Source organism: Hippopotamus amphibius, chromosome 12 (assembly GCF_030028045.1).
Source record: "Hippopotamus amphibius kiboko isolate mHipAmp2 chromosome 12, mHipAmp2.hap2, whole genome shotgun sequence".
NCBI classification, from domain to species: Eukaryota; Metazoa; Chordata; class Mammalia; order Artiodactyla; family Hippopotamidae; genus Hippopotamus; species Hippopotamus amphibius.
Window position 1 is genome coordinate 14,453,069 of NC_080197.1, and position 26,980 is coordinate 14,480,048.

At 53.1% G+C, this 26,980-nt stretch overlaps 1 protein-coding gene across 1 annotated transcript; it reads left to right on the forward strand.

The window, feature by feature from the left end:
* Positions 1-8,899: 8,899 nt before the first annotated feature.
* Positions 8,900-26,965, forward strand: ZNF335 (zinc finger protein 335). The gene is made up of 27 exons (XM_057701944.1): positions 8,900-9,532; positions 10,873-11,113; positions 11,894-11,971; positions 12,160-12,465; positions 12,555-12,692; positions 13,543-13,689; positions 14,977-15,229; positions 15,314-15,491; positions 16,234-16,346; positions 17,196-17,214; positions 17,337-17,453; positions 17,527-17,603; positions 17,685-17,845; positions 18,598-18,830; positions 19,752-19,845; positions 19,955-20,049; positions 22,522-22,781; positions 23,711-23,822; positions 23,915-24,289; positions 25,073-25,215; positions 25,296-25,450; positions 25,580-25,683; positions 25,777-25,854; positions 26,054-26,137; positions 26,226-26,291; positions 26,376-26,457; positions 26,543-26,965. The coding sequence occupies exons 1-27, from the start codon at positions 9,332-9,334 to the stop codon at positions 26,668-26,670; spliced, it is 4,038 nt and encodes a 1,345-aa protein (XP_057557927.1). The 5' UTR covers positions 8,900-9,331; the 3' UTR covers positions 26,671-26,965.
* Positions 26,966-26,980: the final 15 nt, after the last annotated feature.

The following is a 26,980-nucleotide window of genomic DNA, read 5'->3' on the forward strand; positions in this document are numbered from 1 at the left end:
TATGTGCAGTGTGTGCAGTGTGTGCAGATTCTTAAAACACTTCTGGATGGTACACAAGGACCTGGCAAGAGTGGTTACCTCTAGGAAGTCACACTGAGATTGGGGGACAGGGAGAGAGAGTTTTACCTGAACTTCATAGCTTTTTTCAACTTCTCAAATTTTTTTAACCATGAACATAGACTAGTTTTTGGATAAATTACTTTTTAAGGTTAATTTTAAAGTTATAAAATAATTGAGGCATAGGCAAAGTATAGATAATAAGTAAATAAACTCAGGTTCCCACCACCCGGGTTAAGTAATTTAACATGACAGATACAATTTGAAGACCCCTGTGCACTTTTCTATGATCCCAGTCCCCTCCTCCCTCCCTAGAGGTAACATCATTCTAAATTTGGTGATATCAGACATACATGTTTTTATTCCCATATATTTAAAAAAATCTTTTATAACTTCCACCTCTATCAATAAACAATATCTTGTTTTGTATGTTTTTCCTTTATACAAATAGTGTTAATTTATGTTGTATGGCTCTTAGACCCAGGCAAGTCTGGCCTTTGTCCCCAAGTTTTAGAGGGGTCTCCTTCTGCCCCTTCTCTGTCTGTGCCCCTCTTCATGGGGCAAGGAGGTCAGGGAAAGGTGCACACCTGGGGCCTGTGAGCCTCTTAGAAACCACACTCAGCGTACCCGGGACCCCAGAACTTCCAGCCCAAACAGCACTGAGCCTGCTTCCAGCTCCTGTTCAGGACTCTTTCCAGGGTCCAGCCTCCTGAGGATGGGCCATCTACCTAAGTGTGCACCTCTAGGCCAGAGGGGTGGCTAAGAACCGACTGTTGGGGAGAGGTGGGGTGGGGAGTAAATGGGGCTGAACGTGGGCTAGCGTTCCCATACAGGAAAGGAGGTGGGGTGGGATGCAGATGGGCACTTGGCCTTGGTTGGTATTCTTATCTTGGACTTCCCCCTCCCCCCACATTGAATTCTGTGCTTTGGCAATTTGCTTTGCCACTCAACATTACATTTTGGAGCATTATCTATGCTAGTATCTATAGCTCCAGTTTACTTACTTTCACTCCCACACAGTATTTCTTTAACGTTTTAAAAGTTTCAGATCCTTGGCTCCCCTCCATCAGAATCCTCTGCGTGAGGATTCTGATGGAGGGGAGGGGCTCCATGGGCTAAAGCATCTGCACCTTTTAGAAGCTCCGCGTGTTGCAGCTCGGCGACCCGGTTCGGGAACCACGGAGAGGTAACCTCTTCTTGGCTTGTCCCTGGCTGTGTATAGGCTAACACTGTCACTTGCTGCTGCCCCTCCTTGTGGTCCCCAAGGTCTGCCTGGACTGGCCTCTGCACAGGCCACCAGCCCAGGGGCCTGGTTCCGGTCTGGGAGACGTGATGGAGGCAGCGGGCGCCCCCTGCTGGAGAACGGATCGGTTCCCCCAGCCCTCCACCCCCTTCCGCCAGCCCCCATCCCCTACCTTTCCCCCCCAACCTCTAGCGCTCATTTAAGGCCAACTCCGTTGGGATACAAATAACTGTCATCTCTTCTGCTTTCAAAAAACGTTCACACATAAAATAGACATTCTAATAGCTCTCTTTCATGGAGTCTTTATTAGGGTTAAAAGAGTGCCTTTGAGAATCTGTGGGGCTCAAATCCTGGTCCATCCTCTGATCGCTGTGTGACCTCTGGCAAGTCATTGGACCACTGAATAACTCTGAGGTTTCTCACGAATAAAATGGGACAGTAGTGTCACCTACCTCCTAGGACTGCTTTGAGGATTAAAGTGGTCCTGGCATGCAGCAAGGACTCGTTACTATTAGATGCCAGACCCAGGGCTAATAATTTCTCACTGAGACAGCTTACTTGTGCCAGCTGCTGCTCTGTTCTTTCTGTTGATTATATCATTTAACCATCACAACTCCATGCAGTGAGTGCACTCATATTCACCCCCACTTTACAAAGGAGGAAAATGAGGCACAGAGCTTTCAAGCAATTTGCCCAAAGGCTCACAGCTTGTCAGCAGTGGAGTGTTATTTGAACCCAGGCAGTTGTACTCCAGAGCCCATACATTACTGCTACATCCTCACAGCAATCTGGGGAGGCATGTCCTATGCCCATTATACAGCTGGGGACACTAAGGCTCAGGAAGGTGAAGGGACTTTCCTCAGATCACACAACTAATTAGTTCTGGAGTCCTGGCCCGGAGTTGCCCCAGTTCTGTCTCTCTGCATTGTCTTGTGTAGTTCCATGACAACCCAGCAGGCATGGTGACCCTGTGTGACAAACGAGGATGCTGAACTAAGACAGTTGAGTGACTTGCTCAAGGTCACAGAGTCAGTTAGTAGGGAGCTTTTTGTGTTGGGGGTGGGACCCAAAGACATTCTATTCAGGGGCCCAGCACCTCTGCAGTGCCCTGCTGCAGCCCCTGGACAGCTCTTGTCTTTATAATCACAGCTCCTCTTCCCAGGCACCCAAGTATAGCATCACTTGCTTCCAGGCCAGCCTCAGCACAGCTGTCAAAGTTGTGCTCTTAAGCTGTCACTCAGCCTGAGCCTGGCCTCAGCATTGGCTCCTGGGACTTCCTGTAGGACTGGGGGGCTCAGATTCCATCCCCCTGCCCCCTGGGAGGCAGTTAGTACCATGGAAGGAACAGGAGTTTGGAGCCAGATAGTCCAGGGTTCTAATCCAGCTGTGCCCCTTCATTTCTGTATGACCTTGGGTGAATTTTATCACCTCCCTGCACTCCTATTTCATCACCTCTAAAATGGGGGTAATGATCAGTGCTTTGCAGGCTCCTGTGAGGATGAAATGCAATGAAGTGTGTACAGCATCTGGAACACAGTAGGTGCTCAAATAAATGTTAGATTCCTTTGCTCCAGACCTACGTCCTCTTCTGTTTACATCCCCTCCTCACAGGCCCAGAAGTCCCCACCTTCCCTCCCAAGATGGTCCCTTGACCTATATGTCTCTGAGCCAGGGTTGGGCTGGTGTACAAGCCACATCCTTTGTGTTTCCTGGGGCAGAGGGGACCGGCATACAAGCATTGGCTCACAGGCAGAATAATATTACCATATGTAACTCAGCCATTGTTCAGTAGCCCATCAGAGATTGAGCACATACTATGTGCCAGGAACTTGGTGATGGGGCAACAGTGGTAAACAAGATAAGATCCCTGTTTGATGTATATCATTGAGAACTTACCTATTCAGTATTTAGCCCCAGGGCTAAGCACCAACCGTAATGCTACTAGGCCCAATTCCTGAGCACTCACACTGTTTCCCATTCATGGTTTCTTTCTTTTTTTTTTTTGGCTGTGTTCTTCATTGCTACATGCAGGCTTTCTCTAGTTATGGCAAGTGGGGGCTACTCTTCATTGTGGTGTGTAAGCTTCTCATCGCAGTGGCTTCTCTTACTGCAGAGCACAGGCTCTAGGTGTGCGGGCTTCAGTGGCTGCAGTACCTGGGCTCAGTAGTTGTGGCTCGCTGGCTTCAGGGCACAGGCTCAGCAGTTGTGGCCCACGGGCTTAGTTGCTCCACGGCATGTGGGATCGTCCCAGACCAGGGATCAAACCCGTGTCCCCTGCATTGACAGGTGGATTCTTAACCACTGCACCACCAGGGAAGTCCCCATAGTTTCATTTAATCCTCACAGATTCCCTCTGTAGTATTAATATCATCTCTCATTTATAGGTGAGGAAACAGAGGTGGAGAGTTAAGCAGCATAAAGAGGAGCTGGGGGCTGACTGCTGAGAGTCTGATCCCGGATTCTGAGCTTCACTGTGCTGCCATAGAGTCTCCCTCTTACTCCTCAAAGTTTCTATTGTTGTTCCCATTTTACAGAAAAAGGAACTGAGACTCAGAGGGAATGAAGGCTGTCCAAGGTCACACAACATATACATGTAGGTGCTGGGATATTTGGAGCCTAGGTTTGGCCAGACCCCAGACCCCATGTCTCGCCTACTGAGAGCTGACTCATTCAACAACCATTTTCTTCCCAGCAGAGAAACAAATCAGACTCAGGTCTGGCCTTGAGAGGCTCAATCTATTGAGGAAGTCAGTGGGTAACTGGCAGCCTTGCGCTGTGGTATATGTTATGACAGCGACACATAGAGTATGCTAGGGGAACTCACATTAGGGAGATAATAACTACTGGGAAGGTGTCCTGGAAGGCTTCCTGGAGGAGGTAATGCTTAAGCTGGACATGGAAAGATGAAGAGCCTAGAAGAATCATATGAAGTTGTGGGGAGGGGGATTGCCTGACAACACATACATGATGCGGCCCCTTTCTAGGTATGGGACTATTGTGGCCAATTTTTCTGTTTATCTCAAATCCGTTCTCTGCCCTTCTCCTGTTCCACTACATATGGCAAACCATGTTTCCTGAGTTCCTTTGCCAATTAGCTTCTGGCTCCATTCAGCCAAAGGGAAGCTTTGGTAACAGATCAGGGAGTAAGATGAAGGGAAAAGCTGGGGTATTTCTCCCCACCTCTCTCAGCCTTGGGGAAGTTGGGAGGGGGCAGCGGTGACTTCAGCAGCTACAGTGTTTCCTCTACAGATCCTGCTAGAAAGGCCCATTGTGGTCCTCGCTCCTCTCTGGGTGACCCCAATTCCTGCTCTAGGTAGCGCCATCTCCTCTCTTTATAGTGCTAGCCCTCAAGGAGGGCACGGCTTTCCTGAGTTGTTAATCTCAGTTTTGCTTGCCTCAATTTCCCTTAGTCACTCTTTCAGCCATTCCAACAACTTTGTTTTTAATTCTCCAAATTAGATTCTCTCTTTAGAATCATCTGGCCCTCATTTTGTTTTCCAGGCCAGATCCCTGATATTCTGTGTCTGTTTCCTTGTCTATAAAATGGAGGTTCGGGACTTCCCTGTTGGTCCAGTGGCTAAGATTCCATGTTCCCATTGCAAGAGGCCTGGGTTCGATCCCTGGTCTGGGAACTAGATCCCACATGCTGCAAATAAGAGCCTGCATGCCTCAACTAAAGATCCCGCATGTGGCAAAAAAAAAAAATCCCTCGTGCCACAAGACCCAGCACGACCAAAGAAATAATTTTTTTTTTTTTAAAACGGAGGTTCATTCAGTCATTCAACAAACAGGTATCTAGTGGTTTCCTTGTGACTGCAAAACTGTGCTAAGTGTTGGGAATATCACAGGAAACAAGACATTAAAAGACATGAAAATCCAGGTGCTGCCTACCCGTTGTGTCTCTGTAATGATCAGATGAGATGTTTGCAGAAATGTCACCTGCTGCCTGGGTCTCAGGAATTGCCAGCATTAGGCAAACACTATTTGGACTAGAGCCTGTTTTCTGAACCTAAGTGTTCTGGTCCTAGGCCTTTTCCCCACTTCCCCTTTCCCCCTCCAATCCTGACAGAGAAAGATTTAGGACAAATAAAATGAAACGTTAATTTACACCATGGGGGGTCAACTTAAGGCACTCATTATCCCGAGTGGTGGTACAGTTTTAAGCTATACATAGGTCTTTTAAGAACAGGTTTAGCTAAACCCATAGATGGAAGTGACACGGAGAGAGAAGGTAGAAATGCACCCCAGAGCACCTACCTGCTGACAGCCTGCTCTGAGCTCTGCTGCCCTCCTGGGGCACCGAGCACAGTGGAAGGAGCACTGGACTGGGCTGGGAATCAGGAAATGAGCATTTGAATTCCAGCTCTACTGACCATCAACTGCATGGCCTTGGACGTCATTTCACTGCTCCTGAGCCTCAGTTTCCGCATCTGTAACCCGTGACTATTGAGAGTACCTAGAATCTCTGGTTGTTGTGATGAATACAGTTTAAAAATGAGTATGAAGCACCTGGTACTTGGTAAGTGCTCAGTAAACATTTGCTAGTATGATTATTATTTGCTGCAGGAGATCTGGTCTGGAATCCCAGTCCTCTCCATTAGAATCAGGAAATTTGCTGTTTGATTTTGAGCAAGTCATTTTCTCTCTCTGGGCTTTAGTTTCTTCATCTGTAAAACAAGAAAATAGTAACTAAACTGCCTGGCTCAGGAAAAGAAAGTTAAAGGATCATCTAAGAACCAGGTAGGGAATTCCCTGGCAGTCCAGGGGTTAGGACTCCATGCTTCCACTGCAGGGGGCATGGGTTCAATCCCTGGTCGGAGAACTAAGATCCTGCAAGCTGCATGGTGAGGCCAAAAAAATAAGAAGTATATATACATACATATACATGCACACACACACACACACACACAAATATATGAACCAGGTAGCAGTATTATTATAATTACATGAGAAATAGTAAAGCAGTTGAAAAGTACGGAGGTTATGGGAATTCCCCGGTGGTCCAGTAGTTAACACTCAGCACTTTCACTTCTGGGCCAGAGGTTGGATCCCTGATTGAGGAACTAAGATCCCTCAGTGAGGCCAGAAAACAAAAAGTGCGGAGGTTAGAGCCAGATTGCCTGGTTTTCAATCCCAGCTCCACCCTTACTTAAATTCTTTTATGGTCCTGTGCCTGTTTTCTCATATGTAAAATGGAAATAATGATGGCAACTACCTCATAGAGTAATCATAAGGATAAAATAGATTAATGCAGGTAAAGTGCTTAATACTGTCACTGGCACAGAATATCTTAAGCATTATGGGTTACTAGGCGTACTTCACATGGTACCTAAATTGCTTAGGGCTTTGGAATCAGAGAGACCTGTGTCCATATGCCAGCTCTATCCTCTAGGCTGTGTGACCTTGGACAAGTCACTTCCCCTCTCTGAGCTTCAGTTTCCTCCACTCTACAATAGAAGACTATAACAACCCCTGTTTCTTTAAGGTACCATGATGCAGCAAAGCACATGTGCAGGGCCTGGCACGTGGTACATGTGGTAGGTGCTCATGGAAAGCGCTTTCCCTCTTCTTTTCCTCTTGGCTCCTCTCCTCAGCATTTTTCTCAATGGTTTACTTGAACATCCTTCTGACCCAGAGCCCCTTCATTGCTTGTAGAAATCTCCTCATCAAAGCTAAGGCCAGAAATACACACTGCACGTTCTGGTGGGAAGAACCCTCAACAGGCAGTCAGAAAATCAGGTTGGCTTCCTTGTCTTTGTAATGGAAGAATTCTGATATATTGTTTCAAGAAGACATGACCTTGGTCCATGAGCTTTCCCTCTCTGGGCTTGACATTCTGCAATCTTGTGATTCGGTGGCAAAGGCCAAGGTTAGGATTAAGCCCTAGTTGGGCTGGGGATGGGAATGGGTGGTGTGCAGCTACTCCTGAGTACCCTGACATCCTTGAGGGAGGTGACTCGTTTGGAGGCAGGATACATCCTACTTGCATGGGATAGGGGTTGGAGGTGGCTCTATAGGGCTGAGGAGTCAAGTCGACGTTGGAAAACTGCCTGGTGGGTACAAAACCAACCTGCTGTCATGCCCTTGTTTACGCAGCTTTCCAGGGTATCTCGGGGGCCTGATCCTGCTGAATGGGGGTGAGGGGAGAACGAGGAGGTATAGCCAATCCAGAGACCTCATGCTGTATTCCCCCTAACAAAACCTGCTCCTAGGAAAGGACCAGGGAAACCCTCTCATACTCAGGTACAACAAATCATAACAGCTCAAAGCACCCTGTCTTTTAAAATAAGTTTCCTTTGCAGGAGTTTTCTTAGATTCTCCCCCCCCCACCCCCACCCCATTTGTATTTCTCAAGTAAGGAAAACAACTTATGCAACACAGAGACTTCACGACAAACCGGAGTGCCAGGCTCCTGCGCAAAATGCTAAAAAGGCTTAAACAGAAAGTACTGCCAAAAGTGGCATTTTGGGCATCAGAAGGACGGTCATACCTTTCTGAAAGGTTGCAGCCCTTTATGTGTACATCATCTACACTGAGCAGAGAAGGGCTGTGGAGAATGTCTTGACTTCCAGCTCTGTTATGTAACAAATGTGTACAAAGCTCAGTAAGGGCCCTGCACTCTCTTTTCCCTTTCCCCAACTCCAGCCATCGGGGCTTGCATTTCGGTTTACTTGATGTGACGTTGGAATAGCCACTTGCCATCTCGGGGCCTCAATTCTGTTTCCCCATCGGTAAAACAAGGATTATATGCTCCCCTCTTCCCAGGACACGTCAAACCTAATCGGGAAGGATCTGACCGGGTTTGATGAGAGAGTAAAATAATCGGGTGAAAGGCAGCCGAAAAGATCGATAACATGCATTCCTCTCCCGCCAAGCAGAAACATCCCAACCTCACACTTTCCTGAGCCATTCCAGGAAGGGCGCGGTCGGGGCACTTGGAGCCACGCCCCCGGAAGTGGGGCCAGCCTTCGCCGCGCCCAGCCCTGCGGCCCAGGGAAGGGACCCAGCAGTGACGTCACGCGGTCACTCAGCTATATTCCTCCGCCATGAGAGAAAGTAGCCCCCAAATAACAGAGGACTCCGTCACCCACACTAGGCGACATGTAAAACCCTAGATTCTTTTAGGACTCTATGATGGTTTTGAAGCCTCGGGGCCACCTTCCGGCACACTGGAAGCCTGTCTTTCTCCCGGCCCGGCGTAGGAAGTAGTTCCGGCCTACGGAAGGCCGATGGGTCCCTCCGCAGCGGGGCAAAGAGGATGGCGACTTCGTCGATGCCGGAGTCGGAGAGGAACGCGGCTACCAAAGTGTCAGGTGAGCGTCGGGTGGAGTCGGGTCGCCCCACTGCAGCCTGCCGTGAAGTGGGGCCACATGCGGGGATACCCGGAGGCGAGGTCTTGGGCCGGCGGGGCTGTCCGAACAGGGCCCCGGGGTCCCAGGCTCTTTAGTCGCTCTCGTACTTGCCTGAGCGGAAACCCGGCGCCGCCGCAAGATGGCGTCGGGCCTGGAGCGCAGGCAGCGCCGGGGACAGCCCCGAGTCGCCAGGCCCCGGGACCGTCGCTGTCAGCCCCTTCCGCACGGGAACCAGGGGAGGGGGGGAGCAAGCCGCTGACCCAGGGGGCCTGCGGGCTGTACCACCGACCGTGCACCCGGGGGGACTCGGGGACCGAAGGGCTGCACCATTGAGCCCGGACGAGGCCCGTAGAGTGAACCACTCTGCGTGAATCATGGAGGGGAGGAGAAAAGGGTCAATATTACCCGCCACTGACCACCCTCCCGGGGATGGGGAAAGGGCCGGAGACTGGGAGGCAAGCCTTTCTGGCCCTGTTTTCCCGAAGCTTCCCTCGCTATACACCCTCGCCCCGCCCCGTCGGCGACTCAGTGTTTGCATCTGCGAAATGGGCACAGCGGTGCAGCTGGGTGGGCCGCGGGGACCCGAGATGAGGCCCACCTGTTCCAGCGCGCGTCGCCTCCTCTCGCAGAGTAAAGTCCTCGGACCCTGGGCCCCTCTATCAGGCCGCCCACCGAGCCGATGGAGGAGAACGAGGTGGAGAGCAGTAGCGACGCGGCCCCTGGGCCTGGCCTGCCCGAGGAGCCCTCTGAGAGCGGCTTGGGTGTGGGCACCTCGGAAGCCGTGTCGGCCGACAGCAGCGATGCCGCGGCCGCCCCGGTGCCAGCGGAGGCCGACGATTCCGGCGTGGGACAGAGCTCAGACCGCGGCAGCAGCTCTCTGGTATGGACTGAGCTGGCCGGCGTGGGTGGAGGCAGGGACCGCAGGCAGCAGTGCGTGGCAGCCAAGGGGAAGCAGCCAGCAAGGCTTGCTTGTAGCTGATATTTGTTTATGGTTTACTGGGAGCCAGGCTCCATGCCAAGCCCCTAGCGTGGATTTTCTCATTTAAACCTCATACTTTGTAAGGCACGTACCATTTTTTCCCCACATTTTACAGGAAAGCAAACTGAGACACAGAGCCAGGATTCAAATCTAGGCTGTGGGCTGACCCACTGCACTACCCACTGTCCTCACTCTTTGAGATGCAGGTGACCTGGTTCAAGTCTTGGCTATACTGCTGATTCACTGGGAGACCTCTTTGAGCCTCAGTCTTCCATCTTTAAAATGGAGCAGAAATACCTACTCCTGAGGGTGCTCTGTTGTGAGCAACCACCAGACTTTTTCTTGGAAACACTTTGTAAAATAGTCTTCTGGCTCTGTGATCTTAGATAAGCTACCCAAACTTTTAGCTGTCAGTTTTCTCCTCTGTAGAGTGGGAATAGTAAATATATGTGCCTCAATAGAGTTTTGTGGGTTTTTTGGGAATTGAGTAAACTAACACATACAAAGCAATTAACGCAGGGCTCAGCGTATGGTAAGTGCTCAGTAAATATCAGCTGTGACTGTTGTCATTGTCAGCAAGATAGTGGTCATTTTCAGGACATCACCTTATAATGGTGCACAACGGTAGCCCCCACTTTGGGGTCTGCTGTTTCAAGGGCTGCTTTAATTCAGCAGAGATGGACTTAGCATGTGCCCAGCTTGTGATGGACCCTGGGGATACAGCAGGAGACGAGATGTGGCCGTTTTGGAGTCTGAGCTGGGAGATGAAACACTGTAGAGTGAACCATAATGTGATGGGGGGCACAGGCAACTATGGCAGTGAGGATGGAGAGGTCCTGACTTGGCCTTGGGGGTCAGGGTCAGCTTCCCAGGAGAGGTACCAGCTGCATGGCGGTGGAAGGCTGAGTAGGAGTTAGCCATGATATGATGCTAGAAGGTGTTTCAGGCAGAGAGAACAGCTTATTTGAAAGCCTGATGAAAATAGCTTCACCTGGCTATTGCATGGGCTGTGGGAGACGTAGGACCTCGTACCTGACCAGAGCCAGGGACCCTGGGGCTTGTTCTTGGGCGGGGGGGGGGGGAGGGGGGGTGCTTTGTGACTAGAGGGTTTCTCTCACTGGTCCTCAATGAGGGTGAGGGTGTGGGTGGCTCCATTCATCATGTCCTTCGGCCAGGGTGGGTGGCAGTCTGCTCCGTCCCTGGCTCCTCAACTCCCTCTCTCCCTGTTTCCTGTCCCCCAGGAGGAGGTATCTGAGAGCAGCTCCAGCACAGATCCCTTGCCCCATGGCTACCTCCCTGATTCATCTTCTGTTTCCCACGGGCCAGTGGCAGGGGTGACGGGCGGCCCCCCAGCCCTAGTGCATTCCAGTGCACTCCCAGACCCCAGCATGCTGGTATCCGACTGCACGGCTTCTTCCTCAGACCTGGGATCGGCCATCGACAAGATCATTGAGTCCACCATTGGGCCTGACCTCATCCAGAGTGAGTCAGGCCATGGGGGGCAAAAGTTGCCCCACAAGGGTTTTCCTGCAGAACCAGCTGTGCACACTCGGGCAGATAACCTTACCACTCTGAGTCTGTAACATGGAAACAGTAACCTCATCTCATAGTGGTAAATGATGTGGGAATTTAATGAGACACTGCAATATAGTTCCTAGCATACGATAAGCACTCGATAAATATAGAAACAGTGATACCTAACTTTGTACTGCATTCTCATCTAAACACTTTACGTGCAGTAGCTTATTAATCCTCTTGGTAACCCCAAAAGGTTGATGCTGTTATTATTGTCACAGTCTAGACGAGAAAGCCGAGGCACAGCGGACATAAACTAATATACCCGTTGTCATCAGCAAGTGTTAGACCATGAGCTCAGACAGTGACTCTGGAGTTGGTGCTCATGATTTACCAAATTACTTTCTATTATTAATGATCTGTGTAAGGGTCATAGTGCCTGGAAAAGCCCTGGAATGGTCTGGAAAGCCAGTCCTAAGAATGTGGTCCAGGAGTTGAGTCTTGATCTTGGAGAAGTTTGGAGAGTAAAGAGGGAGACCCTCCAGGTTTAATGGTTAAAGACGAGCAGCTGTGGACTGGCTACTGGGCGAGCACGTCACACACACCAGACCTTCCAGCAGTCCTGCCCTGGACGGGAGGTGGGCAGTGGGGCAGCTGACTCACAGTCGTACGGGTGAGTCAGAATGAGTGTGGGCGGTGGCAGTTGTCACCATCAGCGGAGCACCCCCTCCTCACATGTCTCCCCAGGCTGCATCACCATGACCAGTGCTGAGGGGAGTGGGTCCGAGACCACACGGTACCTGATCCTGCAGGGACCAGACGATGGTAAGACTCCAGGTGCCAGACCCAGGGAGCCCTGCTGTGGGTGGCAGAGTAGGACAGGGAGGCTCTGCCACAGACTCTGTGATCTTGGCAGCCTAGGCACTGCCCTGGGCCTGCCTGGGAGGGGCAGCTATAGCTCACGGCCAGCCTCGCCCTCCACTTCCTTTGCTCTGATTCCTTCACCTTCCCAGGTGCCCCCATGGCATCACCAATGTCAAGTTCCACCCTAGCCCACAGTCTGGCAGCCATCGAGGCTCTAGCTGATGGCCCCACGTCCACATCCACGTGCCTGGAGCCACCTGAGGAGGCACGGGGTGGGCCCAGCTCCCCGGCGCAGCCACCCCTGGGTTCTGGCACTGAGGAGCCAGACCTGCAGAGCCTGGAGGCCATGATGGAGGTGGTGGTGGTGCAGCAGTTCAAGTGCAAGATGTGCCAGTACCGGAGTAGCACCAAGGCCACACTGTTGCGCCACATGCGGGAGCGGCACTTCCGCGCAGGTGGGTTGATAGTGGCCTGCCTGACCGCCTGCACAGGTGGGGCTAGGGTACCAAGAGTCAGACGTGGCAAGCTTGTTGTATCCCCCAAGCCGCAGCAGCAGCAGCACCTAATAAGAAGGGACGTCTGCGGAAGTGGGGCATCGCCACCAAGACCCAGGAGGAAGAGGGCCCAGAGGAGGAAGATGATGATGACATCATAGACGCTGGTGCCATCGATGACCTGGAAGGTAGGCTACCATGGTTCCCAGGCCTGCCACCCCACCCACATCTACAAATACTGAGCTCCCTCTGGCCTATGTGGTGGGCCAGGAAGGAGGAATTGGCAGCCACAGGCACCTCCAGCATAAGATAGAGGAGTTGGGGCTTTGGGCCCAGCAGCTTTGTGTGCAGTTGTACAGGCCGTGCACTGAAAAAGAGCACTGTGTCTTAGGAGGGTCACATTTGCATTTGTCCAGCAGAAATAGAATGGAAACCACGTGTGTACTTTTTTTGGTAGTCATATTAAAAGAAAAAGATGAGTTTAAGTTCAGTTCTATATTTTGTTTATCTATTATGTCTAAAATGTTATCATTTCACTATGCAGTGATTGTAAAAAATTATGAGTAAGTTTTACTTTCCTTCATAGTAATTATTGGAATCTGATGTGTATTTTATATTTAATTATGTCTCAGTTTAGGTTAGGCACATTTCAAGTGCTCAATAGCCACATACTGCTAGTGATTCCCACAATGGATAGCATAGTCATACTTTGTACACTGGTATGACTAGACAGTTGTTTTCTAGCAATGGCTGTAAAGTGTATTGAGGAAGGGGCACTTTTTTCTGATTCACATAAAGATGCCATATGAGCTAGTAGTAGGTGTTAGGAAAGGTGCAGAGAAAGGACTGCAGGGGCCAGAGAGTGGCGCTCACAGTCAGTCGGGGACATCAGGAGGGCTTCCTGGAGGAGGCATCACTGGTGGGTTTGACGAGAGGAGCGGACAGGGATAGGGAAGTCGGCCTCTTTCCAGGAAGCTGGCAAGGGGTCAGGGCTGAAAGGTCAAGGCTGATGCTCCCCTTCTCTTGCTGTTCGCACAGAGGACAGTGACTACAACCCTGCTGAGGACGAGCCCCGGGGCCGGCAGCTACGGCCCCAGCGCCCCACTCCCAGTACACCGAGACCCCGCAGGAGACCTGGCCGGCCCCGGAAACTGCCTCGCCTGGAGACCTCAGACCTCCCAGATGGTGAGACTTACTTGTGGGAGGGGCCGTGCAGGTGTGGCCTGGGTGTGGCCTTGTTCCCTGCTTGCTTCCGTGGAGCCCAGGGACTGAGTATGCCGGGGACTGAGTGTGCGGTACAGAGCAGCATGTCTCAGACCCACTGGGGTGACCTGCAGGCCTCCTCGTAAAGCGGAAAGCCCACCCATACCAAGCTTGAGACTTATAATATACCAGCTTTCTGGAAGGGCTTTTCAGTTGTGTGTTGGCGCAGCACGGAAGTTTTGAGCATTTTTAACTGAACTAATAAATTTTAAGAATTATTAATAAAATGAGAATAAGTCTGAGGCCTGAGACTGTGTCAGATGAACAGGGACTTGGAGCATTACAGGCTGGGGACAGGAAAGACCCACCATGGGCGTGAATGCCAGCTCTGCCACCTGCCAGCTGTGTGACCTGGAGCATGTTACTTTGCCTCTCCCGTTCCCTTATGAATGGAGGTGAAAGCACCTGCCTCTTAGGGTTGTTTTAAGGCCTAAATAGACACACAAAAAATACAAGGTAGCTGGTTTTGTGCATGCAGTTGGGAGGGGGTGGTGTTATATTTTTTGGTCTTTTTAAAATAACTTTTTACTGAGATATATGTGTGGAGAAGCACATGTGTGCTAAGTGCACTGCTTAGTGAGTTTTCACAAGGTGAACACACCTGAATAACCTGGCACTCCATCAAGAAACAAGATGTTAGCAGCATTGCCTGTAACTATCATTTTGCATTTTCCAAACGTTGAGACGCTGTTAGCGTTTTTGAATAGGTAACACGTTCGGAAGTTCAGACAACAGAGGCTTTGCGACTGTGTGCAGTGATGTCTCCTCCCTTCCTCCCGTCTGCCCTCCAGCCACCCAGCCTCCGTCAGGAAAACCAGTGTTTAAGTGTTGCTCCCCAGACCTTAGAATGTTCCCGTGAGGTCACTAGAGCAATTATCTCTGTTTGACAGATGGGAAACATGAGACTCAGAGGGGAGTGGCTTTGCCTGAGGGCACACAGCAAGTGGGTGACAGAGCTCAGCCTACACGCAGGTCTCCTGGCCGGGAGGTCTGTGCTGTCCCAGTGCTGCTCCGGACTGTCCCGTTGAAGGCTTGCTGTGCTAACAGCTGTAGGCGGGAGCGCGTGTCCGTGCTGCCCTGTAACCACAGGCTGCCTGCATCTGTCCTGGGACATGACGTGGCCATCAGTGGTCTGTGACAGTGGGGGGGTTATATTTTGGCTGGCTTCTGGTATAGCTGTCCACATCTGTCCTGGTGTGTTTGGGGCAGGTGTGGAAGGAGAGCCTCTAGTGAGCTCCCAGACTGGACAGAGCCCTCTGGAGCCACAAGACCCTGAGGCACCAAGCTCCTCCGGCCCGGGACGCCTGGTGGCCCTGGGCAAGGCCAACCGGCCCCCCCTGGAACCTGGCATGAGCCAGTCAGATGCAGAGAACGCAGCACCGTCCTACCCGGATGAGCCCGATGCCCTGCCCCGCCGCCGTGGACGACCCTCCAGGCGCTTCCTTGGAAAGAAATACCGCAAGTGCGAGGAGCAGAGATGGGGCAGGAGGGGGCGGGTGGCCAGGCCCCTGGCCCGGCCAGACCTCTCTCAACACCATCCTGGCAGGTACTATTACAAGTCGCCCAAACCCCTCCTGCGGCCCTTCTTGTGCCGCATCTGCGGCTCCCGCTTCCTTTCCCACGAGGACTTGCGCTTCCACGTCAACTCCCACGAGGCCGGAAACCCCCAGCTCTTCAAGTGCCTGCAGTGCAGCTACCGCTCCCGCCGCTGGTCCTCGCTCAAGGTGCAGCCGAGGGGAGCGGGAGGTGCAGGAGGGCGGCGGGGAGGAAGGGATGCTGGAGGGGAGAAGGCCCCAAGGGGGAGCGGAGGTCACAGGCACCCCTGGGCACCCTCCTGCCCCGTCACGGTGCACATCTGGGCCGCAGGTGCACTGTTGTAGGCCTCGCACTGCATAGTGGCATCACATCTCCTTACATGTGCTTCACCACCACCACACCTGGCAGATGGCAGGAAAATGCTTTAATCTAATTCAGTGTATTAGAAAGTCCCCCAGCAGGTGGCGGTAACATGTCTCAAGAAAGGGGTTCCTTTTTATCATCTACCCAGAGGTGGTGCCCTGTGTGCCTGCAGCAGCCTGAGCCCATCTTTTATCCAGTACCTGGGCCTTGTAGGTGCTCTGATGTCATCCTCACGTAGCCCAACGAGGTTGTAGATGTCAAGAGCCCCATTTTACTGACCCAGGAAACTGTAGCTTGGCTTGGCCAAAGTGAGGCAGAGTTGGCCGTCGTGGGGTTGGGGGTGCCTGGAGCACAGATGGCCAGAGCCCCTGTGCTTTCTGCGCACAGTGCTTCCTCCCTCAGACCCGGACCTAGAAGTCATTCTCTGGACCCCTGCAGTGGTGGGGGGAAGGGGGGGTTGTTCCACGGTGCAGTGAGGAGGGGGTAACTCTAAGGGTGTAGGCACAGGGTGGGTGGGCAGGAAGGGAGGCTGCACCCCAGCCCCCTGTCCTTCTGCCTTTCTCCCAGGAGCACATGTTCAACCACGTGGGCAGTAAGCCCTATAAGTGTGACGAATGCAGCTACACCAGCGTCTACCGGAAGGACGTCATCCGGCATGCGGCGGTGCACAGTCGGGACCGGTCAGTGGGGATGGGGAAGTGGAGGCCCAGGGTAACCACAGATTCCCACTTCCTGAACCCCTGCTCTGGGCGAGACCCCTTCACAGCACATTACAGACGGGGGAAAGGCAGGGCAGTTCATTCCAGATCATTTGGCTCAGAACAGGGCAGTGGCATGTTTCGAGCTTTGTAAATTGGGACAGTCATTATTGAGGTGATGAAAGGAAATTGTCTACCTAAAGGGGCTCAGAAAATGATCTGAAGATCTTCCAGGCTCCACGTCCATATTCCATCGCTCACAGCATTGATAGGGCAGATGTAGGACAAGTGAGTGGAAAGACAAAAATCCTGAGGGGCCTAGTGATTATTCACTGAATTATCACCGTGCGGCTTGCAGGATCTTAGTTCCCCGACCAAGGATTGAACCTGGTCGGCGGCAGTGGAAGCGCTGAGTCCTAACCACTGGACAGCCAGGGAATTCTCGCTTTTAGGTTTTTCTTTAAAAAATAAAAAGGAAGGGAGAGTTCTGTGTCCACACAGGATTAGGGACAATAGGTTGCACACCTGGTTCAACCACTCTCTTCCCTGCAGGTCTTCTCAGAGCCTTTAAAATGCAAATATATTTTGTGACAGAGAGAGAGAGAGGGAGAGAATGGACTAAACTTAGTTAACTGCAGAACTTATTTACAGCACAACTCATTGCATTTTCCCCAGCGAACTCCAGTTGGGGGAATACTGTTCTAAGAGAAAGAGGCTTGAGTGGGGGCTGGGGACACTCAGGGCTGAGACTGGGTCTGATCAATGGGAGAGGGTCAGGAGGGGGTGGGGCTTGGGGACAAATGAGCTGACGCCTGTGCTTTTCTCCCCCAGGAAGAAGAGGCCAGACCCGGTGAGTCTGGGGTCCCAGCCCAGGAATGGAGCCTGCTTGGAGGCTGCTAGGGGATGGGGCGAGGCACGGTCTCACCCTTCCTCTGCTTCTCTCTCCACCTGGTCCCTTCTGTCCCTTCCCAGACCCCGAAGCTGAGCTCCTTCCCCTGCCCTGTGTGTGGTCGTGTCTACCCCATGCAGAAGAGACTCACACAGCACATGAAGACGCACAGCACTGAGAAGCCCCACATGTGTGACAAGGCGAGTGGGGCTGAGGGCGGGGCGGGGGGCCTACCTGGGGGCTCCCTCATCTGACCCACCTCACCCCCCACAGTGTGGAAAGTCCTTTAAGAAGCGCTACACCTTCAAGATGCACCTGCTCACACACATTCAGGCTGTTGCCAACCGCAGGTACATCCCCGAGGCGGTCCCTGGGGCTGCAGCACCCCCATGTGCCCCATCACTGAGCTGTCCTCCGCTAACCACCTCCAGGTTCAAGTGCGAGTTCTGCGAGTTTGTTTGTGAGGACAAGAAGGCACTACTGAACCACCAGCTTTCCCATGTCAGTGACAAGCCCTTCAAGTGCAGCTTTTGCCCCTACCGCACCTTCCGAGAGGACTTCCTGCTCTCCCACGTGGCCGTCAAGCACACAGGTCAGGCCAGCCACACCCAGCCCCAGCCCTCAACACACTATGGCCCCCAGTCGGAAGCTCGGCTCTGTCCTCTTCATCCCGCTTGGCATCCCCAGCCCTTCTACTGCAAGGGAATCCCCCCTGGGATTGTCACTCTAACCTCAGCTGAGATTTCAGCTCAGCCCGCTCTTCTCTGTGTGGCCCAGGGCCAGTCAGTGGTTCTCTGAGCCTTTCTTAGCTGTGAAAGGAGAGAATCAGAAGGACCAACCATGTGGCTGTTATAAAAGTGAGTTCCATGTGTTCCCTGAGCCCTATCTGTTCTGGGAACTGGAGCTCGAGACGGGTCTTAGATAGGCCCTGCTCTTGACAGAGGAAGCAGCTAAAGCAGATCACATCTTGGCCCACAGAAGATGGACAACAAAAGTTGGCTTTTTCTCCTGAGTGCCTCGCTCTCTGGCAAGCACACTAGGGAAGATGAGAGAAACGGAGCCAGGGTACACTTAGTCAGATTCCTGGCTACCTGGGGAGAGACAAGTCATAAGAGAGGTTTGTAGTCACATGACCTTGAAAGTAGGCACTGGGAGGAAGGCGGTGAGTGCAGGGGGAGACCTGCTTCGTTTCTGTCCTGGTCCACCAAAATAGACAGAACGTGGGTTTCCCTGAGCTTGGGAACACATCGCTGGGAGTGCATCAGTTGGAGAGGTCCTTGGGATCACAGAAGGCTTCCTAGAGGGGGTGGGCAAGCCCAAGCATCCCTACACGTGTGCCTGCAGGGGCCAAGCCCTTTGCCTGTGAGTACTGCCACTTCAGCACACGGCACAAGAAGAACCTACGCCTGCACGTACGGTGCCGACATGCAAGCAGCTTTGAGGAGTGGGGGCGGCGCCACCCTGAGGAGCCCCCTTCCCGCCGTCGCCCCTTCTTCTCTCTGCAGCAGATTGAGGAGCTGAAGCAGCAGCATAGTGCAGCCCCTGGACCACCACCCAGCTCCCCAGGACCTCCTGAGGTAAGCTCAGCCAAGCACACAGGAGGAGGTTGGGAGCATTGACCACGAAGCCAGTGTGATGCCCCTTCTCCCAGCCCCAGCATCCTCATTTGCACACTGGGTACAATGAAATGACCCTTGCCTCTCTGGATTGTGATAAAGAGCAGCTGAGGTCACAGATATGCCATCCCTAAGCTCAGAGTAGGGGTGGCTTTCCAGTGCTAGTAATAGAGTGGAAATATCAGTAGTTTGACTGTGGTAGTAGTTTATTATTCTCTCATATAAAAGAAGTCCAAAGGGCAGCAGTACAGGGCTGATGTGGCAGTTCCTTGGTCAGTCATCAGGAACCAAGCTTAATATTTTTTCCTAGCCATCCTAGGCATGTGACTCCTATCTTTGTGGTTGCCTCATGGTCCCATATAGCTGCAAGAGCTCCAGCCTTCCTAGCCACATCCCAGGCAAGAAGCAGGAGGAAGGGAGGGGGAAGAGCAGAAAGGATGCCTGCCATCTATCCATCTTACCTTTCCCGTGAACTTTACCAGAAGCTCCTGCTTAGCCACATGGCCTCACTTTACCCAGCTACAAAGGAGACTGAGAAACAGTCTTGTAGCTGAGTATGTTGCCTGCCCCCTCCCTGCCCCAAAAGGTGGATCTCCACAATGTGCTGGTAGAACACAGAGGGTCTTGCATTCAAGACCCAATCTTGAACTCAAGTCAGGTAGTCTGTGTTCAAGTCCCAGTTCTGCTACTTACTAGCTGCTACTTAACCTTAGTCAGGTCATCTGTTGCATGGAGGTGGTATATATCTTGAAAATAGCTTGAAGAGTGTGAAGATGAAATAAGCCAATATATGCAAAGTATCTGATACATAGGAGGTGCTTGGTGAATGTACTTGAATCTGAGCTGCCAGCTGTCACACTTGGCCATATTCCCACCCCACAGATCCCCCCAGAGGCAGCACCTTTCCAGTCACCTGAAACCCCCCCACTGCTCTGTTCTGATACCCTGGGTGGTGCCACCATCATCTACCAGCAGGGTGAGTTCTCAGGGAGGCTGGAGGCAGGGGCAGGGGCAGGGCTCGTGCTGGTGGGGGATGGGAGCTAGTTTTCCAGCTCTTTCTAAGGCTCAGGTCCTACCCAACCCAGGAGCTGAGGAATCGACAGCCATGGCCACGCAGACAGCCTTGGACCTACTGCTGAACATGAGCACTCAGCGGGAGCTGGGCGGCACGGCCCTGCAGGTGAGCTCCTCCCCAGCCCAGCATTACCCTTGGTGCCAGCTCTGCACTGGACACTGGGAGCAGAGGCTAGTGCTGGAGCAGATGTGCCCTGCCCTCAGGGAGCTCCCAGTTAATAGGAGACGGATCCACTGAAACCCAGTGGGTGGATGCAGAGGAGGGGGACCGCTGTGCGAGGGAGGGCAGAGGCTCTCTCCCTCCACTCTCCAGAGTCACCAGCAACCTCCGCCATGCTGAGCAGTTCACACCACCCTGTGCCCGTGGGTCTGAACTAGCTTTGCATCTAGCCTAGCACCCTCATTCTGTGCCACCTCTCACAGTCCAGAGGCTCCAAAGGCTTTCTTGAACTCCAGCCTCTCACGTGTTCCATGCACCTTAAGCCCAGAACATCCTCCCCCAAGTTCCTCATCTTCACTTCTCCCTCCCCCTCCCCCGCACCTCTCTAGGCTTCTCTAAAGTGGTGAGAGGTTTGTTAGCACCTCCTGTCTCCCAGCCTTTTGAAAAGATGGAGACTGTGTTTGGGATGATAAATTCCAAGCACTTGGAACAGTAGCATGGTGCTGGGGGACAGAGTTCCATGGAGGAGGAAGCCTGCTGTTGGACCTGGAAATCGTCATAGGGTTTAGTTTGTGGCGTTTGGGGGTGTGTAGAAGTTTTACATTTTTAGATAGTTCAATGTATCAGGCTTTTATAGTTTTTGCCTGTGGTATCATCCTTAGAAAGGCCTTTTCACTTCAAGGTTATATAAACATTCGTTTGTATTTTCTTCTTAGGGTTTCATTTTTTACACTTAATCTTTACTCCAGCTTGAATTTATTTTTGGTGTGTACAGAAGGGTAGGGGAGTAACTTAATTTTTTTCCCAAAAGTTGTCCAGTGCATTGGATCGAATCCTCTAATTTTCCCTAGTGGTTTGAAACACCCCTTTATCGTGCACTGGATTCCCCTGTGTACAGGAGTCTGTTTCTAGACAAGTTCTGTTCTCTTGATCTGTCTGCTGTTCTCATGCCAGTATCATGCATTTTGGTTTGTTTTTCTGATTACGAAAACATATACTTGTGAAACCCAAAATGAGCATTAAGAATTGTTCTCTTCAGAAGGTGAAAGTCCTTAAAGTTCCTCCCCTCCCCTCCGATTCCACTGTTAAAAGGTTAATGAGCGTTTCTGCAGAGTTTTGTCCATGCGCTCGCTAACACAGAGACTACTTTTTTTGATCCTTAAAAAATGGAATCACGCCATCTGAGCTCACAGGCAGCCTAGCTTTTCTTCCCTCTGCAGCATGTGAGGCACGGCCTGGCTGCACACACGCATCCCTTCCGTCTTAACATCTCTAGGTCGTTCCGTCATAGGGATGTTCCGAAGCTCGTTTCATCAGTCCTTTATGCGCGGGTGGTTTCCTATTTTTCATTAACTCAGGGCAGTGCTTCAGTGCACATACATTTTCAGGTGCTCATAAACATGTTTTTCAATTGAAAAAAAAGCCTCCTGGAAGTAAATAGAATCAGTGGGTCCCAAGGCATGATGACTCATAAAAAGATATGTCCTTTACCTGGCCACCACTAGTGTGCTTCCCACAGCCTTGCCGACACTGGGCATCAGTCTTTATAAATCTATTCCAGGTGATAGAAGTATATGTCATGATCTTAATTTATAATTTTGTGATCACAAAAGGGATCAAATTTCTGTGTATTCATAGACCATTTTATTTCTTCTCTGACATATCTGTTTGTGTCCTGTATCTATTTTTCCATAAAATTATTAGTCGTTTTCTTATCACTTTGCAAGAGCTCTTTGTATATGTGGGAGCTCCACCTATTATCTCTAACCTGAAATGTTGAATACCATATCCACCCCCTCCAGTTTCTTTGTTTTCTGATTTTATTTTGTGATTTGTTTTTCTGTGGGTCATAGCATCTTCTGTCATGATTAGGAAAATCTTCCCACCCCAAGGATTATAGAAATATCCATATTTTCTTTTAACATATCTTGAGTTTTATTTATTACATTTCAATCTTTAATCCATTTGAAGCAGACTTTGGAGTAAGATGTGGGGTAGAGCTCTGACTTTATTACCTTTTTTCTTAAACGGTTTGCCACCTGTTCCTCTGCCTCAGGATTTCTCAGCCTTGGCGCTTTGGCCCAGGTAATTCCTTGTTGAGGGGGCTGTCCCACTCATCGTGGGATGTTTGGCAGCATCTCTGACCTCTACCCCCTTAGGTGCCAACCAGTCGTGACAACCAAAAATGTCTGCAGACATTGCCTAGTACCCCTTGGGGCAGTAACGCTCTAGCCTGTTCTTGTTAAGTCTCTTTCCAGTTGCCAGGAACACCCAGTTGGGCTTGTGTAAATGAGTGGTGGTGGCACTGGGTCAGGCCAGAGCATGGGTGAGGTTTGAGGCCCTGAGATAGAAAATGGCCGTGAATGCCAGCTCCTTTGCCACAGACCCTGCTCATAATGCCTGGTGGTGCCGTTGCAGGTGGCCGTGGTGAAGTCAGAGGACGTGGAAGCAGGGTTCGCATCCTCTGGTGGGCAGCCCTCCCCAGCAGGTACCACTCCACAAGTGGTAACCCTCCACATGGCAGAGCCAGGGGGCAGCGTGGCCCCCGAGAGCCAGCTAGGCCCCTCCGACCTACAGCATATCACCCTGGCGCCCGGGCCATTTGGCGGGGCTGGCTACAGCGTTATCACGGCACCCACCATGGAGGAGGGCACATCGGCTCCTGGCACACCTTACAGGTGAGACCTGCCGCCTGCAATACCCCTGCAGCTGTTTATAGGTGTGCTGAGGGGAGTCAGATGAGGACCCCACCCAACCAAGCCTAGTTGGCAGGAGGTGAAACTCCTAATACATGTAAAACGATTGGGCTGCAGGGGTGTCGTGTCCCTCTCAGGAGGTCGAGAGCTGCTTAAGCTGTTCCAGGCACTTGACATTCATGAACTCACCTATTTCCATGAGATGCAGGTTTCCCTCACTTTACAAATGAGGAGGGAGGTGAAGTAACTCGCCCTAAGGTCAGGCATGCTGTAGATCTGACCCTGGTCTCTATGGTTCCAAAGCCCACGTGCTCTGTGAGGTGTTTCCCAGTTGTGATACTTGGAACGAGCTCAGGCTCTCCAGCGACGTTGGAGGCCTGGCAGCTGCACTTGGCTTCCTCTGCACTGCGCGAGTTTGGGGCAGAAATGTTTATGTTTTCCTTGTTCACTGAACCCCTGGGCAGCCCGAGGAATCCCTGAATTCATGTACCAGGTTGTTCAGCTGGGATGGGAGTCAGGATCTCTGGGCCGGCACCTGGGCGGCCCAGTTTCTCAGCATCTGCCCTTTACCCTTGGCCCATGGGTCCTTGTCAGCCGTGCCTCCCCCACTCTCCCTCACCTGCCCCACTTGGTCAGACCTGGGCTTGACCCCTGGGGCCCTTCTCCTTGTGCCCTGCACTGTGCCCATCGAGGGGGCAGGGATGGCCACTGCTGAGCAGGACGATACACTGGACACTTGGTCACCATTTACGGAAGAGGCAGTGGAGGTTCGGCTGGTAAAGGGAGGAGCCAGGGGTCAATCTGCAGTGGTAGTCGCTCCCCAGTTGATGCCTTTCTTGGGGAAGGGAACCCCTGTGGCCCTCCATCCTCTCCTGGAACACCACTTCACCTCCCCTCCTTTGTGTCCACAGTGAGGAACCCCCAGGGGAGGCAGCCCAGGCTGTGGTTGTGAGGGACACCCTGAAAGAAGCTGGCACCCACTTCATCATGGCAGCTGATGGGACCCAGCTGCACCACATCGAGGTGAGGCTTGGGGTAGCGCCCCTCTATCCCTCTTCTTCCCCCCCCCCCCCCCCCCCCCCGTCTGCGCCTCATGCTTCCCCGCCTCTCCACAGCTGACTGCAGATGGCTCCATCTCCTTTCCGAGTCCGGATGCTCTGGCCTCTGCAGCCAAGTGGCCCCTGCTGCAGTGTGGGGGGCTGCCCAGAGACGGCCCTGAGCCCCCATCTCCAGCCAAGACCCACCGGGTAGGGGACCCCCAGGACTCTGCCTCCCCACCTCCTGCAGGCAGCAAAGCCCTGGGCCTGGCAGTGCCCCCCTCACCACCATCTGCAGCCACCACATCGTCAAAGAAGTTTTCCTGCAAGATCTGTGCTGAAGCCTTTTCCGGCCGAGCTGAGATGGAGAGTCACAAACGGGCCCACGCTGGGCCTGGTGCCTTCAAGTGCCCTGACTGCCCCTTCAGTGCTCGCCAGTGGCCCGAGGTCCGGGTAGGTAACCTGTGCCCTCTGCTGGCACCCATTTGTGTAACAAACCCTGAATGAGCACCCCGCCCCCAGGCCAGGTCCTCTGCTCCCTGCTGCGGTCAAAGAGATGATTCAGCAAGGCCCCGGCTCTCAGGGGGCTCAGTCTGGTGGGGAGGCACACCAGGCGGTGACTAACACCTGACAGTGTCCCCAGGGTGAACTAAGTGTGCATGGCAGAGCACAGATGGGGAATGAGTCACGTGGACTTGAGGTGCTGGGGGCATGTCCCAGAGGTGATGGCTGAGCTGGACCTGCAGGAGCAGAGGCACAGGGGCATGAGGCAGCTGGGGAGATTCAAGTCATCCAGAACACTGAGGGCACGGAGTCCCGCGGAGGTGAGGGGGGCAGTATGGAGCAGGCCAGCTTCCGGGGACTCCATATACTCACCCGAGAATTATCAGTTCTCAGATCCAACCACGTGCTAAATCCTCACAGCAGCTCAGTGAGGGGAGCGGGGCCCAGAACCCAGAGTGTCAGGGCTGGGGGTGACCTTTAGAGGCCCCTCTTTGGGCCTCTACATTTTACAGGGTGAACTGAGCGTGAGCAGGGACAGCGCTTTCCAAATGGCCTCATGACAGAGCTTGTGGCTTTTCCCCTCAACACCCATCAGTACCAGCCTGTGGTCTGGTTTGTACTTCTCAGCCAGCTCCTCCCAGATGCACCGCGCCTGAGGTCAGGGTCCCTGGCAGCCCTGTCTGTGGGGAGCCATCTGTCCTGACCCCGCCGGTGCCCTGCCCCTGCCCACAGGCCCACATGGCACAGCACTCAAGCCTGAGGCCTCACCAGTGCAGCCAGTGCAGCTTCGCCTCCAAGAACAAGAAGGACTTGCGGCGCCACATGCTGACCCACACCAACGAGAAGCCCTTTGAGTGCCACCTCTGTGGGCAGCGGTGAGGCTGGGCACAGGTGGGCAGGGGCTGCTGGGCACATGTGGTGGGGCTGCCCCTGAGCCACTTCCCTTCCCCCTCAGCTTCAACCGGAACGGGCACCTCAAGTTCCACATCCAGCGGCTGCACAGTCCTGATGGGAGAAAGGCAGCGACCCCGACTGCGCGGGCCCCCGCCCGGACCCCAACCCAGACCATCATCCTGAACAGTGATGACGAGACACTGGCCACGCTGCACAGTGAGCGGCCCCAGGGTGGACGAGGGAGTTGAGCCACTGCCCCAGAGGGCAGCCTTGGGCCAGGGTGAGGCCAGGGTATTTCGGGTTTCCCTGGAGCTCTTGAGTGAGTGTCTACCCCTCTCTGCTCAGCTGCGCTCCAGTCCAGTCACGGGGTTCTGGGTCCAGAGCGGCTACAACAAGCACTGGGCCAGGAACACATTATTGTGGCCCAGGAGCAGACAGTGACCAATCAGGTGAGAGCCTGAGTTGGGAGCCTTGCTGGAAGGTTGTGGGCAGGGGCACGGGCACACAGAGGTATGAAGCTAGAGCTGGCTTGACCCTGACAGGAGGAAGCCACCTACATCCAAGAGATCACGACAGCAGACGGCCAGATGGTGCAGCATCTGGTGACATCTGATAACCAGGTGAGCTGCTGCTGCCACCTTAGCCATGAGTGCCCCTCCCCCGCCCCCTGCCCCCCAAGCTGCTGTTTGAAACAGTACTTTCCAAACTCTTCCAGCTGCTTTTGCTGTTGGGGGTGTCCCTGGTCCCCCGTTCTGCCTTCCTCGCTGAGCTCGTGGGGAGCAGGGCCCCAGCACCTGCCTCTTCTCCCCTCTTCCTCAGGTGCAGTACATCATCTCCCAGGACGGAGTCCAGCACCTGCTCCCCCAGGAATACGTCGTGGTCCCAGAGGGCCATCACATCCAGGTAGGCAAGGTGTGGGATGAGGGTGAGGAGTGAGAAGAAAGGTGTACACCCTCCTCTGAGGATAACTGGGTTGGCTTCCTCTTTGCAGGTACAGGAGGGCCAGATCACACACATCCAGTATGAACAAGGAGCCCCATTCCTTCAGGAGTCCCAGGTAGGGCCCTGGGGGGGACCAGGTGGAGCAGGGGGATGGGCAGCGGTCTTGGAAGGTTGTATGTCATTGACTGCTCTCCTCCAGATCCAGTATGTGCCCGTGTCCCCGGGCCAGCAGCTTGTCACACAGGCCCAGCTTGAGGCTGCAGCACACTCAGCTGTCACAGGTATGGGGCTGGACCCTGGGGATCTTGGGGACCCAGGCCTAGTTCCTCGGCCTCAGGCTCACCATCGTTTCCCCTCCCCTGGCAGCGGTGGCTGATGCTGCCATGGCCCAAGCCCAGGGCCTGTTTGGCACAGAGGAGGCAGTGCCTGAACACATCCAACAGCTGCAGCACCAGGGCATCGAGTACGACGTCATCACCCTGACCGATGACTGAGCCCAAAGGGCCCAATGCAGACCATGGATATTGGGGCCAGCCCAGGTGGGGGGGGGGGGGGCAGTGGGACTCCCTCCCTGCTCCACCTGGGATCTCCAGATACTGAGCAGCCAGCATCCTGTCACTCCTGGGGAGCCAGACCTGTGTTGCTGGGGTTAGGGGACAGCCATGGGCCCCAGCCAGGACATGCTGGGGGCCCCAGCCTGCAGGCAGGCTTTGGGAGAGAAGTTTATTTTTGTTTGGATGGACCCACTGGTCCCTCAGTCTCAATAAAGGGACCAGAGTCCAGCCTTGACGAGGTCACTTTGTC